This window comes from Leuresthes tenuis, unplaced genomic scaffold (assembly GCF_036924035.1).
Source record: "Leuresthes tenuis unplaced genomic scaffold, fLeuTen1.0.hap1 SCAF_12, whole genome shotgun sequence".
NCBI classification, from domain to species: Eukaryota; Metazoa; Chordata; class Actinopteri; order Atheriniformes; family Atherinopsidae; genus Leuresthes; species Leuresthes tenuis.
The window spans coordinates 29,990,893-30,008,585 of record NW_027325366.1 but is presented as its reverse complement, the minus strand read 5'-3'; the positions used below and the strand labels follow the sequence as shown (position 1 = coordinate 30,008,585).

The window sequence follows — 17,693 nt, the reverse complement described above, 5'->3', positions numbered from 1 at the left end:
AAAAGTAAATGAAAAAGAAGTATTTTCATCCCTTAAAACTGAACTTTTTAAAATATTTTTTGTCCATATTGAAGTTTAAAAAAAGAAGGAAAAGTTTTGAAATATTGTCAAAGACCACAGATGATTTGATTTAGATTTCATGACAGTTTCTTCCCTCTCTGTCAGAGCGGGTGTGCTGCTGGGGTTTAGGCTACAGAAATAAATGTGCAGCTTGTACTCTACATTTCTGTCCACCTTTAGGATATTTGTTTTATCGGACTGTGGTCACTCCAGACCTGAACGTGATGCACGACGACGGGCGACAGAAGAAACACGAAGCAAATGTCGTCTGCTGATTTTCAAATGGGCTGCAGGGGGATCTATTTCAGCTTCGCTTCATGAAGGAGCAACATCAACAAGCCGAGCAGTCCAGTGGGAAAGACGTGAATTCAAAGGTGAAGGTGGGAAATGTTCATTGATAAGGAGGTGACAGAAGGCTGTGATGTGGGCAACTCAAACTCTTCCTGTTTCTGAGTATTTCAGTGAAAATACATATTAGATATATTTCTAGGGTTTTATTTGCATCCCAGAAATGGATGTGATTTACACATGATGACATGAATAGATGCAAACTGAATTTCCTAAACCGCCCTTAATTCTACGCCTGTTTGACCCTTTCTTCATCTTGTTATTATTATTATTTGCACACTTTACTGTGGATTGGCTGTTTATGCAGTAGCACCTTGACACTTAACGTACAGCATGAAAACAGCAGTTTGGTTCATTCTTAGGGAAGCTGTCGCATAGAGGCTCTTATAGGCCACTCCTGCAATATGCCCGCAACGCTCTTTAAAAGCTGTGTATTATTGTATATCCCACTCCAGTGGGAAAGTAATTCACTTCCCTGCAGTTACACATTCAATTAAACATGATTTAGTGTATTAATATCTTCTGCTAGGCTTTTATCACTGCGTATTACCTTCCTTTGCGTTTTTCTCATCCCCTTTCTGCTTTTTCGTTGCCCTAATAGTTAATTTCTTACCGCTTTCTCTCTTTGTAAATGCAGATTTCGTCCTAAAACATGTCTGCAGAGACTCGCGCTTCATGCTTGAACCTTTGTAAACACAAACGCGCGTACACACATTATGGAGCGGGTCTGGGGTTTACTTTTTCCATCTCGTTTTTTTTTTTTTTTTTTTTACCTGGGAGCACACCGTGTCCTTGCTCGGTTTAAATCCTGTGTGGTCCCTTTTCTGCTGGCTTTTCTGAATATAAATAAAGACTGCATATATTCAGAGCAGCATCTGTAAAACTCGGCGACCTGTCAGGACCGCGGCATCATGACAAAAACGTGTTTTTGTTCAGAATGAGACGAGCTGACGGTCAGAAGTGGTGCGTTTTAGTACGAAGGCGACGCCGTAACTGAACCGTTTTACGCGCAGGAGTAAAGACCTTAAAAGAGTCTTAATGTTTGATACTTTTTATTTAAAGAAATCGAGTGTAATGGAGACCGTGTCACATGGAAACAGCAACAGCCCTGCGAGAGAAGAAATGAATGTAAGACTGAAACGTTTTATTGTTGTTGATCTTAGTTGGAGCCCAATCAGAGAGCGGAATAGGAAACTAGTGAACCCAAAGGCTCTTAAACTTTGGACATTATGGCTGTTTAACATAGGTAAAAAGGTAAGCCTTGAATTGGCGCTTGTGTTCTAACATGTCTACCTTTTAATAACCACTTGACTAAACAGTATAGTTCCTGTAAATAATTGGAAACGGAGAGTGTGTTTTAAGACATTATTTCTGAGTTTTTCATGCGAATACGCGGTCTGCAGACACGTTAGAACCACAGCACTGGGGACATGTTGGCCGCTCCTGATTTTAGGGCGAGCCACAATAGGCTGTTTTTTAGGTGGAATGTTATAGGTTGGAATAAACTGGAGTTGCTGCTTTGTCTCACTTTATGCCAGCTGCATAACACCTTATTATGGACATGAAGTGTCTAAACAGCGAAAAACGCCTCCTTGTCCCAATGTTGAGTTGGATTAAATCGAGTGATATTTGAAGCAGAAGAATTAGAATTCAGAGTTAAAATCTGTTCTGCTTTATTGTGTGATCAAACTTTTCAAAACAAAGGAAAGGCCAATATGGACTTCGTTAATCGCTGTCATTGGGGCCTTTTGTTCTTGACAGTTCCCCCTGTCCTCAAACACCTCTTTGTCTTTTTTTTTAATCAAAGCCGTTTGAAATAGACTTTAAAGTCTTAATTTTATAAGGAAAATCCTTGTCGTGGCGGTAATGAATAAAAATGGATTAAATGAATTCCTGTCGCCTCAGACATGCTTGCCTCTAACTTTGATATTTGCAGAGGGGATATTCGCCTTCAGTTTAACTTTAGTATTTTGTGGTGAAACAAATCAGCCTCCTGATTTCATCTATTAAATGCTCCAATAAAACTCCTCTTGGTTATAAAAATGGCAGGAACTTAATTTTGTTTTGAATGCATAAAAGATTAAATCCGTATTAAGGATTTTTTTTCATAAAAAAAAGAGCAACAGGTGAATCTGTCCAAGTGACGGCAGGATTAATCTTTCCATCCTCCGTGTCCACTGCCCCTCCTCCTGCTGCTCCGCCGCGTTTGGGACGTTTATTCCCGCGTGGAGAAGCGCAGTCCTCGGCCTGAAGCGCAAGGTTTTGGGGAAAAAACCTGTCACTTTGAATGCTTTGCTACTCCTCGCACGCTTTATCCCGATTTCTTGTTGCTACTAATTGTATCAGTTTCCGGCCACTTTCCACGTGTCGCCAAGTGTGATAAGCGCAAAGAATTTCTGATAGGACAAGGTGCATCAATTTGACCTAAACGTGGAAAATACCATGTGCTGTGTCACAAAAAGGTGCTGACAGAAATTCCAGGAGTGTTTGAGAGAAAATATGTGAATAAACTGGACCAAATAAAAAGGTTTAAGAATATCTGCATAAAGACAGAGTCATGCGTCATTATGGGGCATCAAATGCCAACTGGTCCCCGACTGTGATGGAAAGTTTTTACTGACAGTGTTTCATAAATTTCCTCCCACAGGGATTAAACACCGTCACGCGCAGACTATCTAACAATTCAATCTATTTGATCTATCTTATCTATGATCAACGTTGGAAAATGTAGTTTTTAAGAATGGCAGCTTGACTTCAAGCCTGATCTACGCGTACGGCCATCCGACGGATCAGCCCAGCAGCGATTTCGCCCCCCTCCCGATCCTTCCTTGAACTGTGTGAAGTTTTTCCCCCACGACTGAATCTGATCAGCCTGCTCTGTTCGGCCTGAACTGAGCTGCAGGCCGGCAGAACGATCACAAGCAGCTCTCAGAGCAGAGAGCCAGCGAACCTCCTCTGTTTTTAAAAAGTCACCTTTTCCAGATTAAAAACTTCTTATCCGCTGCTTTTAATATTATTAAGGATGCTGTAGATAATGCTAATTGACTCATTTAATTTAGGACCAACCGTTGTTGTCCATTTATTCTTTCTTTAATTTAAGCTGCCCACATGTCGTCTACTGACACGTCGACTGCGTGGCCTGTCTTTGGAATAAGCAACTTCTAAACCGTCTGTTCGTTCTTTTCTCAACACAATACAAGTTTCTGATCTTTAAGCAGTTTAATTGAACAATGATTAACTGAAGGAAATATAAGGAAATATGTATATAATTCCAGGCTCTTTTTAAACCTTTCTTCTGGTGTTGGTTTCTGACAGTTTCAGATCTATTGATGACCACCGAATTATTACAGATTCAGATTAAATCAGGTTACCGCAGTAGTCGAATTTATTTTTAAATGTTTCCAATTTTACATTTTTATTACTAAAATCATTACGTCACCATGTGCTATCTTTGATCTAAACTACCGATATACTGAATCCAATCATGAACATATTTTAAAGATACTTTGTTCTGTTTCTGAATTGTAGATCCGCTGAAATAAACACTCAACAAGCCGAGCAGAAAGGGGAAAAAAAGCTTGCTTATCTTCTTTGCAGCTCTGAGATCAGCCCACCTGTCCCGCCGCGGCCCTGCTCTGCCTCCTCCGCTCTCGGGTGATACGAAAAAGCTGCAATGAGGCAATTCCTACAATTTAATGATGCAAGCAGCGCTTCTGACACTTGGAGAAATGACTTCTGGATGCTTACGGAGGCCTCGCATAGGTCTGGCACACGGTAAACCTGACGATCAGCCTTTAGATGAGAAGTGAAGTGATGCTGCAAGATCTGGGTCTCACAGAGGACGAAGGCCCAGCAAGGTCGCCATTGAGGTTAAAACTGACAAAGTTTTATTATTTTGTTCTGTTTTCAGAGATACTTGGATTTAACGCTTATTTACGTACAACAAGAAAAAACAACAACTTGTGTTTGTTTCAATGTGATTCATTATGGAGTCGGTTCATTAGGCTGATGTATATCTGATGACTTCTCTTTCAGAACTCGCATCTCCCTTCTGCTGCCATTGGACAGAACACTTTGTGTAGCCCTGTCTTCTCACTTGTCATTGGACGCGCGGTTTTGACAGCGAGCAGGAACACCGCCCCCCTGCGCCTGAAAAAAACTCCTCCAGAAGTGAGTATCAATCAGAGAGAAGTTGGGGGGCAGAAACAGAAAAAGAAACACGGGGAGAAGAAGGACGAAGAGGCGCGTAAAGCGGCAGACCGCATCAGAACTATCAATCCTCCCGGACTTGATCCAGTGCGCAGCCAAGATGGCACAGTCTGCCTTCAAAAGTTTCCCTCGGCGTTTCTAGTCACAGTTGGGATTACTTTGGACACTTGGTGAGTTTGCGCCCTGCTGTAAACACTGACGTGTGCATTTTCCCCCCTATTGTTTTGCTTTTACTACGTTGGACGGACGGAGTGGGTTTTTCGCTGCGTCCCCACTTCGGGTGGATTTGAGAGAAATGAGTGAGAGGAGGCGATCTGCTGCAGCTCTGAGCTCTAGAGCCCACGCTTTTTCCGTGGAAGCCCTGATCGGCTCTAACAAGAAGAGGAAGCTTCGTGGCTGGGAGGAGAAGGAGCTGGAGTTGTCCATGGAGAGCCTCGCCACGGACGGAGAGGATCCGGCTCACTGTCTGGATATGGACCCGGGTCAGTCCGCAAACATGCACAACACCGCTCAAATGTCCGGATCTCCGTTAGATCACTTCAGCGCAATGCGAGGCCACACATTCTGAGTCAAAACATGGCTCCACGTTCAATGACCCAACCTAAGACAGGGCGCATAGCTCCACAGTCAGCGCTGCCAGCACAGACTAAGTTTAATCGTTGGATATGTAGTTTTGAACTGTGATAAGCGTAGATTTGTGGCAACATTTGATTTACTGTCAAGAATATGAAAGACTATGAGTGACTTTCTTTAAAGGGGAAAGTTGACATTTTAAAACCAAGTTTTGACTCTGCTCTAGTGGATGAGAAATACATGAGATAGCATTTAAATATTTTAATGCGTCAAAGCGTAAAGTTGCTACTTGAACTCTGCTTTTAGCTTGAATTTGGCTTCAGACCTGCAGAGCGTCGAGGCCCCAGATTGTTGCAGGTCCACCAGAAACAAATGAACGACTTATAATGCATTTCATTCTCAAAGAGGAGCTGGTCTAATATATTTCGTATTTTATTATCAGCTACAAATAATCCCTGATTGTACAGAAATGCAACCAAGTAAAAATAAATAAAATGACGTGTTACGCGCAGATCAGACACATTTACCAGATATGAGGCCGCTCTGTAGACCAATGTGGTCAAAATAAATCATGAGGGAATTAAAGAGAAATATGAAATCAGCTTAAAAATGTATCTAGAAAAAGTTCAACCCTTGACTGAAATATGAATAAATTCCCAGCAGTAATGGAAACAAACTGTTTGCGTAAAATAAAATAAAAATTAAAGAAAACTGGACGAAACACAAATATTCACAAAATATTCCACGAAGATGAAGACATTTATTAAACTGAAGTTGCAGTTTGTTGAAATAAATAAGTGACTGAGAACGTTATGAAGTATGAAAGCAACATTTTATTGAATTTCGTTACGAACACGGAAATATTTCAAATTAGTTTGTGAACAGTTGATTTATTTAATTGTCTTTTTTTATTCTCAGAGTAGCTTCACCTAAAACCTGAATTTCCTGACTCATCACTTTAATATTATTGATCTTGATTTGTAATTTGAATTAGAACTTGCGATCAGTTACACGTATGATGAAATATTCCAGTTGATCTCGTGTCAAACTGCGTCGCTGAGGAGTAACTTCAGATTCAGGCCTCAAGTGACCTTCCGCTCGAGCGCTTTGCTTTGATTTCAGATTTTTGCAGTTACTGTAAGAACTGTACAAGAGAAATATGCTCTGAACTGCTGTGAATTTAGAAATACAGTTTAAGAGGGCGGTGAACGTGTCCCGTGTGGGGAAAACAAAAACTTGATAAGATGAAAATGGATCATCTTTGTGAAGCCAATTCGGGAAAATGTCTAATTTTCGTAAATTAGGTTATTTGAATAATCTGACATATTCAGCACATTGCAACTGAATCTGCGTTGAAAGTTGGAAGCAGGAAGAAGTGACGCTTTCAGGCTCAGGCCGACGCGGTGCAGCTGCCTGCTGCAGTCTGACCTCCGGGGCGCAGCGCCTTTACGCAGCACTTTTCTCCGCTCAGAACGAACTGTAACGGATCACAAAGCAAAACTTTACAAAAAAAGAAAGAGAAAGAAAAATCAATGTAAATATTACAGGCTTTAAAGAGTGGCTTTGTTCCCGGAATTCTCATGGTGAAGTTGTTGTTGTTGTTGTGAAAGCAGAGCTGTCTGTGCTGTGGTTAAATGAGGGAGGTGAAACTAAACGCTGATTAGTAGCAGCCTATTGGTGTGTTTTCTAAAAGGGAAAAGATAGTCGAGGAAAATGAAAGCTTAGGCTTCTTATAAAACTCTCAAGTCGCTCCAGTTTGGCCTTAGTGGGTCAGAAAAGGTTATCTTCCCCTCAGGTTTGATCTCAGTATAGTTTCAGCCTTTTGGGCTTGATGGATAACTCAGTTCCCGGTTCGTTGACTCTCTGTTCCTTCTCAATAGCAGCCGGTTTCCTGGCAGGTTCAGCGGATCCTGCTCGGGTCCTAAAGCCCCCGCTTTGGCGCGTCGGGCGGAGGTGACCGAGAACAGCGAGTCTCTGTGGTCATATTTTGTGGTTTAGAGGAATCCTTAACGGAGTGATTTTATTTTTACTCAGCTCCAGGCAAGACTGGAGGACTGGTCGTATAACACGTTTATTAGCCTCAAAGACAAGGACAGGACTGAGAAATGCACAGACTCTGAAGGAGGCACGTATTTTACGGCCTCCCTGGAAGAGCTCAAGAGTCCAGTTTGCACTGAAAATGTAGTTTAGTTAGACCTCACAAAACTACTTCCACACCTCCGTGATAAATATCTGCTATAAGTCAATAATTAAAAAAAAAAGGTCAGTTTGTTAAAGGAATGGCGGAGGGTCGCGCTTGAACGTTTACGCACAGAATCTGTGCTCAACAACACCGCACCCAGATTCTGTTAATTAGAATCTACGAAGACATTTTTTAAATAAGGTACTGGCAATATTTCCCAACTGTACCAAACGCTACGTCTTCCATTCAGTCTTTCTGTGAAGAGTATTTTTTTAGTCTGAGACGCGCAGGTTGGACGGTATGACTGCCTCCATCTCCTCCTCCGCCCTGAGTCTCCATCAGCGAGGAAACAGGTGCCCCCTGTGTGGACAGAGTTTCGCAGGGATTTCATAGTTGGCAAATTGCTGCCGTCCACTTCAGAAACCTCCTTCACTATATTTATCAGCATTACAAAAGACTGATCCACTACAAACTCCGAGCATGCGTTTGGTAGCCATCTGACCTTCTTTTACGAGTAAGTTTAGTCGATTTATTATTATTATTATTATTATTTAAGGTTTCATATCCACAGTGAATTTACCCTAACACACTTTGCTGTGTGTTCTGCGTGACTTTTAAGGTATCAGCGAACGCACGAGGTTCTTACACTCTCAGATAGTCACACCAAGGCGGTGTACTTCGCCTCCTAAAGTAGAAATAGAAAACATGTCTCCCAAATTCCAGCTTCACTTATTGGGAAACTTTTGTTTGTTCGAGTTCTGTCATTTTTAACATCACCTGTCTTTGCAAAGCTGTTTGGGAACAAATGCAACATGGAGGTCTTCATTAGAGATGTCACAAAAGAAATTCATATGCTGAGTATTTGCATCGAATGATAAGTAAAGCCCAGTAAGAGCAGCATGGACAGCAGGAAATGTAGCTCCACCTGATTAACCATCCAATTCAAGAATAAATACATGAATACATTACTGATGTTTAAATTTAAAGTTAGATGAAATAATCATTAAATATCAGAGACGAAGCATCATAGAAAATAATCTATTTATTTATAATCTATATAAAATAATCTATCTATTTATTTATTTCATCCTTGTGTAAGTTTGCATGTTTGGTTCAGCTCCTCTTTGGCTGCCTGATGTTGGTGTGAGTGTGAAAATATGAGAAAACTGAGGGCTGATTGATGTACAGCAGTACAAATGATTCAATTCAGTCCCACTAAGGGCCAAATATGAATGTTTGTCTCATTTTAATGAGGCTTGGCATGAGCTGATCAGGAACCCAACCGCAAGATACAGACCCCATGTGTGTGTGTGTGTGTGTTTGGAGATAACCACAGCAAAAGTCAGGGAACCACTCTGCTGAGTGGGCAAATTTTTGTTCATCAATAAATGTCATTTCAGCTTAAAACAGAAACTTTTATTTAAGTCAGAGAACTAAAACATGGACTGAACGTGGTGTGATTCTGGAGTAAAACTATTGGAAATGACTTCAGATCAGATGCTTGACTGAACACATGGAACAGACACATGCATCTGCTATCTGGTGCTGTGTTTGTGTCTGATACTTGGTTTAGATCTCGATTTGAGTGTGTGTGTGTGTGTGTGTGTGTGTGTGTGTGTGTGGCTGCTGAGTGTCAGAGGAAAGGTCCTTCAGCCTGATGACAGGGCAGATAGGCGGAGTCAACAGGCTCTCTGTGTCTCTGCGATTTCCTCCTCTGCATCTTGGAGGCGTTCTCTCAGAATTATCCAATTTAATTCGTCTGCTTTTGTTGTCTTGAATGCATCTTCTTCTGAACGCCTCTTTTTCACACACCAGCATCCCCGCTTATATGCGAGCAGACATGGCGTTTCTCCGCGTGGTTCTTCGGGGTGTCTTTGTTGTAAAAATCCAAGCAGCTTTCAAAATTCTCACATTTCTTATGTTTTCCAAGCTGCTAATGACAAAGCAAATCCATCTAGATCAGCACGAGACCTTAAATTGTCCAAGTCCTTCTTAAATGTATGCATTTATGTGGGTTAATTATTTCAGCCCTGTAGATTTGAAGTTATTCAAAGTTACTACAACCCGATCTGTGGATATATGATTAAAACTGTACAAGGGCAAAATGAAGCTCAGTTTTTAAATATATTGTTCCAGCTTGAAGCAATAATCGGACTGACTGCGTTGTAACGTGGAAGCTTGTAGGGCAGATTTTTAGCACTCATTCACACATGTTCAAATCAACAAAATAATGAAATTACAAATTAAAAGATGAATACAAATGGCTCTAAAGCAGAGAAGCTTTATCGGTCAAGCTCTGCTCAATAAATAGGTTTTGGTTTCTTTTAGCTGAAGCAGAAAGCCTTCAGTACAGTCTTATAGCTGTTATTTTCCAGCTATTAGAGCCTCGTGTTCTGCTCTGTGTTTATAAAGTGAGAAGGGGCAGCTGGGTGTCTGTCACCGTGAGTGTGAACACTTAAAGGGGAAAGAGGTGAGAATAATCATGTGTGACAGTTCTTACTGGCTGCTATGACACTGGAAGAATCTCCAAAGAAGATGATGGAAACACTCTCTCTGTCTATCTGTGCTTATTACTCCCCCTCGTCTTGTTCTTCCCATCTTCATCTCCACCGTTGCTTCTCTCGTTTCCAGCAGGGTTGGCCCGGCCTGCGCTCCGGTGGTTCGCCTGGGACTCTGTCCAGTCTCTCAGCAGCTCTGCATTTGCATAACCATATTTGTGTGCCCGTAGTCTGCCAAGCCAACCTCCTCGTGTCAGGGCCCTAGATAAATAATACATTATTAGATGCCTTTTTATTTTTTTGGGCGGTGTTGGTGGTGTTGGAGGCAGAGTATAATCATTTGTATAGTGTTTCTGAGAAAAGTGAGATGAGAGCCAACATGTGGGGATCTTGTGAGGGTTTTTCTGGGCAAAATACCGTCATGAGGTGTTGAGCATTAGAGATTTGACATCCAGCTGGAAAAAACGATGATACATTTTGATATCTAACCCCTGAAGGCTTTCATGTTATATTTAAATAACATCACACATGTGTTAAGAAACATTACAGAGACAAGCTGAATAGTTCTTGGTTGGGAAATTCTGCATTCCTCTTGTAGTGGTTGTGACTTTTAAGTTCCAAAGCATTGTTTCATGTGTGATGGAATTCGAATAATTCTCGATTTCAGTGCTTAAATGTAGGGTTCGTGAAATTAAAGCAGATATAAGTGTTATAATGTAGAAGGTATTTCTGTATTGCAATCTTGCCTTCTTAGAAGTGATGCACAGTTTTTGTCGGGATAAGCTCGTGTCCATCTGAGGCCAGCTCCGCCTTCTTCAGGGCGCTCTTTGAAATGATGCGAGGAAGGCAAAAGGAGGCTGAGGTCATCCTGGTTGATGGATGGAAACCTCCCCGGTAGGTCTGGATTTGCTTCAAGATGGAAGAAGATTTTATCTGCTTTGACTTTGCCCCTTTTATGACTTTGAATGGCCAGTCTGTTGAAATTGGTTCGGAAGGATCACTTGAGGGGAAATTTCATTTTCTGTATTTTCCCCATTGGAATTCTTCATTGTGTGGCCCAATTTAAAATTGAATAATTTTATTCGTCGCATTTCAAAGGCTTAACGCAGCATTTAGTCTTCCTTTGACATCAGCCCAGAGCTCCATGACAGGTCGAGCCAACACGCCAGGCTCGCCCGCTTGTCTCCAAGCTGCAAACGGCAGGTGATGTGGACTCAGATGGGAAAACCGCTCAGCTCTCACACCGCGCCAAGTTTCCTGCGTAAAGCTGTAAAGTGCATTAATTCCTCTGTTTTAGAGCTGCCCTCTCATCATCCTTCTCATTTCCCCTCCAGATTCAGAGGCGAGTCCCGGCTCGGACGGAGAGGGTCTGGCCGAGAGGACATCGTGCTCTTTCGGCTCACCTGCCGACCTGGCCCCGGGCCCCTGTGACGCGTCTCCCACGACCAGCATGGAGGAGATTCAGGTGGAGCTGCAGTGCGCAGACCTGTGGAAGCGCTTCCACGACATCGGCACGGAGATGATCATCACCAAAGCGGGAAGGTATGGACACACTCTCAGTTGCTGCATTGTTTTAAATTCAGCTCTGAGCGACTCGTGGCGCAGACGGACTGTGTAGAATTAGTAGCCTTGGAAATTATTAATTTTCTTCTTATTATAAACGAGGTGTTCCAGAGATGCAAATATTTATAAAAATGTTTAGTCCTTAAATCTGCGGACTCACAAACACGCTCAAAACTGTAAAGAACCGGGTACAAACACACTCAGTCCCACACACCACTGATCTCTGTTTGGAGGGTGTTAATGTGTTGCACATGGGGGCTGCTCTGCTCTGTTCAGGCCTTCCTGACGCTGCAGGTTATGTCGGAGTACAAGGAGACCTGGTTCTAATTAATCCTTGTGTAACATGCTCTGGGTCTCCTCGCTCTCTCGGGCACAGAGTCGAAGCCCAGAGCAGGAACAGAGGTTGACCTGCGGCTCCCGGAGGAAGGACCTTTCCACACAGTTCTGCGCGGCCGCACGTTTCCAACTGCACCCCCCTCCTCTCCGTGCCGATCAGTCGGCCTGAGTGATCACTACTGACTTGCTTTTGACATTACGAAACATAAGCTCATATACTATAATTCCCTTGCATGAAAAATGTTTGATAAAATGTAGAGCCACTAAGCTGATAAACAGAGGCAGAAATATTTTTTTCCACGATTTAAGTACAGCAGCGGCTGGTCTCATAGTACTTATAAGTACATGTATCTTCCTATTGTTGATAATGGAACAGATGCTAAAACAGGGCTTTGTGTAAGTCATATTTCCCACCTGTAAACTGCCGTTTAAAATGTGTTTTAGTTTTTTTTCTGACAGGCTGCAACACCAGTCTCTCGGAAAAGAATGAGTAAAATCTCATCAGACTTATTTAACCACATATTTCTCAGTCTATACTAAATAATAATAGACATATAGCTTTCTAAATATTTTACTCATTTAATCTTTTTCGGCCGTTGCGCAACGTTTTAAACCTGCATGTTTTTATCCATCAAATGCGACCAAATTACACCTCAGGTTGACACACGGACTAATGTCGCTCCCCTTTACTCGTTACAGACTACCCTCGGCTGCTTTTATGAATTGGGCTTAAATTGGTAATCAGCTCATAAATAGAGCAACAATCAGATGTCGCTGAAGCAGAGTGAAGGCGGACACGACCGTCGCCCCGCGTATTTCACGGCCTGCTCATAATAAGCCCATAAATCCAGAGGAAAAGGGAAGGGAAGCAAGAAAACAGCCCTCTTTTCTCATTAGGCAGGCCCGGATTTATGACCTTTAAATGAAAAGAGGGGGGAAAAATGCAGTGTTTGAAGTGCAAAACGGGAATTAAGTTGAAATGTCTCTTTCTTCATATACAGACTGTTATTTAATGGAGAAGTCGGGTTTTCCCCCTTCAGAGTATAATTTTCATGAGGTTTACATCAGTTTAAGCCCCAGCCTTGAGAAGCAGAAAACATTTCAAGGATTACAATAATTTCTGTTTATCTACATTCAGACAGCCAATTTTATTCTCAGAGTACTGTTTAAAAAAAAAAGGTCAGGGGTGTGAGTGGCTGAAAGATAAAAATGGAGTTTTCTCCAAATTATCTGGGAAAAGATTTGTCCCTTTAAAAAAAAAAAAAGTGCCCATTAATATATTTTCTTTACATGTTATGAACAAGGATTCAGAGAATAACCATAAATATTATTGAATATGTTCAATTAACAGTTGAAATAACAGCGATTTTCATTTTATGAAATAAATCTTTTTGTATTCTGGTTCTTCAAAAACTAAAAATGCTTTTAATCGAAAGTAGTAAACACTCAATTTTCAGCTTTACAAAGTGGAAACTGTCTTAATTGAGACCTGATTTAAGCTGAAGAAGGAATAACGAGCAGTTCATATGAAACTCTTTACAGAAAAAAAGCAGGAATATTTGATCATTGTCTTAAAGGTATTTGACAACTTCCAAACTTCCAACACATTTCTAGAGCTTTTTATCATGTGTGTTTTTAATTAGCACCGACCAGACAGTCCACAAAGTGTGTTTACATCAGTTAGGACTGAGAAAAGAGACTTTTTCTGTTGAAATGCAACTTAAAAGTGAACCTGTTCATCTGAAACAACTTTGTAACGCACCAATTCATTGAGTGGTTTCAATCATATGACAGTCTGTGTAACCTGTGTCTCCAAATCTCCTCCTGACACAAGCGTTTTATAATAATCGTTCATATTATAGCATGAAAAACTTTATTAGAGGTATTCATAGCTGTATATATGCTGTCATTTACAGTGTTCCTTATAATTTTTCATTTGTTTGAGCAGCATTTTTCATTTAATTATAATTTTTTTGCCTTGAGCTGGAATGCCAACATGGAAATGACTGATTTTTATATGTTGCAGTATCTGGAGAACAGACCTATTTGTTTTTCCTCAGCTGGTATACGCTGAGCTTTTTTCCTCTCTGGACATCAAAGATTTGGATGAATACATTTTTGTCGGCCTATGAATTGGTCATTTTCATTCTGTTTTCCTTTTTACAGGATATTTCTCTGCATTTTTTGTGCTGCAAATGAATAAAACCCTTATTGTGATGAGAGGGAAAACACTTGCCAGTAGGCAAAACTGACATGACGTCTGACGTTTTTCGGTGTCTGTACATGTTTACTTAATAATTCTGCAAATGACTGAAAAGCTGGATTTAATTACCTCTGAACATTGTCTCATTGTTTCAAAGGAAGCGCAGACTTTTTTGGCCCGGCTCTTTCCCCTCTAATAAGGATTTTCTGGACTCGTGTTATTTTCAGATGTTGCCTATTTCAAAATGTCCAGATAAAAAAATCTCTTCATCAGATGTATTTGTTCTCCCTTCAGGAGGATGTTTCCCGCTATGCGAGTAAAAATCGCAGGTCTGGATCCCCATCAGCAGTATTACATCGCCATGGACATAGTGCCTGTGGACAACAAGAGATACAGGTACATTCCTGACACACACAAGTATTATTACGAGTTTGAATACCTCTGTCAAAATGCCAGACAGCTGCTGAGTGTCATCCAAAACGGCTGTTCTTCTCAGTGTTAAGCCTGGCATTAAATCTAATTCCTTTTATTTTTAATCCCTTGCCATTTCAATCTGCTCCAGATACATAAATGTAACCCAGAGTTTCTCAACCAAACAGCTTTTAAATCAAAAGTGGTTTCATTTTCTTTGGTTTCACAGAGCGAGCTTAATATCCCTTGACGGTCTTAATGTTGTCTCACATGCCTTTCAGCCACAATAAGAATTAAATTGCAGCAAAAAACTATCAGTAATTGTGTTTTTTTATTTTCCCTTGCGTGAAAGAATGCTGCTTATCAGCAAAAAATAATTGGGCTTCAGTATGAAAATAGCAGCGTCTCCCACTTCTACTTCAGTGGAGTTTTTCACAAATGCACAACTTGCACGGCCACGTCTCACTCAGTGTGGAAATGCATGAGCAGATCTGCACCCTGCCGCTACGTTAACTGGACTGGTCTGTACTTTCCTGGATGATTTTCAAATACTGGACCTAGCATAAACATTCTGCCCTGGTTGGATTTGTCTCCTCTATGGACCATTTATCACGTTGGACTCATACATAACAGGATCTGGATTCAGCATAGATATTGCAGCCCCCCCCCCTTCAGATTTTTCATAGTGCAGTACAGAGAAACTAGTTACTCTCATCATTTACATCAGCAAAGTGATTAAAGAGTGCATGTGTTTGAGGATGGCTCGTCTCTCTGGATAAGCTGTAAGATTGATATCCTGACTCAGCGTTGGTCCCTGGAGTCGGAGCCAGAGTGAGGAGATTGAAATGTATTCATCATCGAATGAACAGCAGAGCCAGAGTCTGCCTGCAAATAGGATAACTCTCAACGTTCATGTCTAAAGCGGGAAATGGGGGGAAAAACTAAGTCGGAATGGAAAGAAAATATGGAGGTATGTACCTGCTGCTGTAGAGATTTGCTGTTGAAGTTGCATTGGGTTGCTTTTACGGCTCAGAGATACGAAGATGTTAAGAAAAATGTGTGAAGTTCACCCGCAGATTCAGTGACTGTGTCTGGTTTTATAGACGTTTTTGTGGATAGAGGCTGTTACTGTGTTACTGTCGCCCGTAACGCATCGCTACATCTGAATCAGAATCCGAGCGAGACATCTAAAAGCTTCTTTTGTGATGCTGCTGTTTGTGTATGAAGAAATGTGTTTTATGTGTCCACACACTCCGAATCTGCCCGAGTCGCTTCTCAGAACGATGACAGACACATAAAAACTCAGCAACTTCTCATGAATGGTTTATTCATTTCTCCGAGGCGTGGCTTAGAATTTTTTATTCGTTATTACTGAAACAGTAATCATGCTGATGTGATTTTTGATCATTCTTGACAATAGCTGACGCAGAGAATGATTTATGGACAATTAAGAAAAGCAGTTAAAAATGAAAAAATACACGAGGAGCAACGTTCTTATCCTCAATTTGATCAAAACATTATTTTAACACTTTAAAACCGTTACTATGAAAATCTTTTTCCATTCTTGTGTAAAACTCTAAAACAAACTCTTACTTTACATCACAGATCAATTCAAAGTCAAACTTTATTTTTGATTTATCGTTTAATTTTCACAGTAAAAATGGTTGCTATGTTTGCCAAAATCTTGTTGTGATGCAAAACAAAATGTACTCATGGTTACGGAAATATTTTAAGGTAATTTAAGGTAAATTCATTCTCGTTCTCCACTTCTCCACCTTCACTCCAAAACAATATGAAGGTCAAATCATCTCTTATTTAAAGTCTTCATTCTACTCTTAGATGAGATGTCTATAGACACACACACACATATACAAATATATATCTATATATATAGATAGATATATGAGAGGGTGTATTTGACAACAATTTATAAGCATTTCCACATCAGAGCAGATATTGTTCTAAAGTCCCTCGTTTAAGGTGGAATGAGGGATTGTGGATGGCACAGTTAAGCTCTGTGCCTTCAGCCTTTTTGTGATGTGAGATCAAGACCAGCGAGCGTCAATAGCACGACAGCATTTTACTAAAACACAGGGTTAGAAAACAATTATGGTTAGAGCTGAAAAACCACACGGGCACGTTTTCAGGAGAATAGTCCTGTTGTTGAAGATTCAGTGAAAATAGTATTTTCACATAAAATGTTTAACCTACATACTCCAATATAAACAGTAATGATATGAATTAAACATTTTCAGTTCTTTTCAGTTATAGAATAAGTGCTGAACTGCTTTATTATGCATCTCTGTTTGCTTTACAACAAAAACCACATTTCCTGAAGCACCTCTATGGGCACATAATTGACAACTGGGTATCAAACCACAAACCTTCTGAATGGTGGACGATGCTAAAGAATGTCTAAAACTAACCAAGTAGTTATTATAGCTAAATGTGTTTAACGGTGAGAGAAGGAAGGAAGTGAAATGCACAAACACTACACAACATCTTACAAAAAATTGTGAAATCGGAGCATTTGTCCAGTTTCTCATCCAGGCTTAAAAACTGTGAGATTGTCAGATTCTTTTGTGAAAGATGGCGTCACATCACATGACAGGAACCATGACCGTTGAGTGCTAAACTCTGTAGTCTGTGGCAGGGTAAAGTGTTCTAACCACAACCATTTATTTATTCTTTTACATCTGATCCTAAACATTTCTAACTCTTCTAATCAGAAATTTCACAACTTCCGATTCGAACCGTTAGTGGCTGGGAGTGAAGTTAAAAAGTTAGTAATTACTGAGGTACAAAATGAAAGGACGTGCAGGATGGGAATGAAGCGGAAGTCTCTCACTCAAAGGTCAAGGGTTTAACTGCACCCACAGCCACCTCCTTTCCCCTGATACAGAGTTTTTGCCTTAGTCAAGAGTGGCAATCATCAGCAGCACAACAGAAGGGAACTGAGGAAGGTAAACTTAACTATTTTCCATGGACCAACACGCTTTTACAGTCTGTCATGAGACTGTGTTACTTGTGCATAAGTAATCACGCCACAATGCCGTTTGTCCCACTCGCTGTCTGTTACTGTGACCGCAGATAGTGATCGACAGAATTTGGCTCTACTTCCTTGATTTCATCAGAAATGATTGATCACACTCTTTTTTTTGGAAAATAGCGCTTCTCAGGTCCCCATCCTCTTTGATATGTGGAGTTTGTGCGTCATGGGCTTCCAGGTCTTAGATGCTGCCTGTTTGAAGGTGTGTTTTCCCGAATTGTTTCTATTTTTAGGATTTAGTGCTAAAAGTGGAGGGGTATT

At 40.8% G+C, this 17,693-nt stretch overlaps 1 protein-coding gene across 1 annotated transcript in view; it reads left to right on the top strand.

Annotated features, from left to right (window-relative positions):
- Nucleotides 1-4,613: 4,613 nt before the first annotated feature.
- The window catches only part of tbx15 (T-box transcription factor 15), a 37,347-nt gene continuing 24,267 nt past the window's right edge, over nucleotides 4,614-17,693 (top strand). The window contains exons 1-3 of the mRNA XM_072397432.1: nucleotides 4,614-5,099; nucleotides 11,205-11,412; nucleotides 14,267-14,368. Coding sequence (XP_072253533.1) covers nucleotides 4,913-5,099; nucleotides 11,205-11,412; nucleotides 14,267-14,368 — 497 coding nt within the window. The 5' untranslated portion in view covers nucleotides 4,614-4,912. The remainder of the gene's footprint in view (nucleotides 5,100-11,204; nucleotides 11,413-14,266; nucleotides 14,369-17,693) is intronic.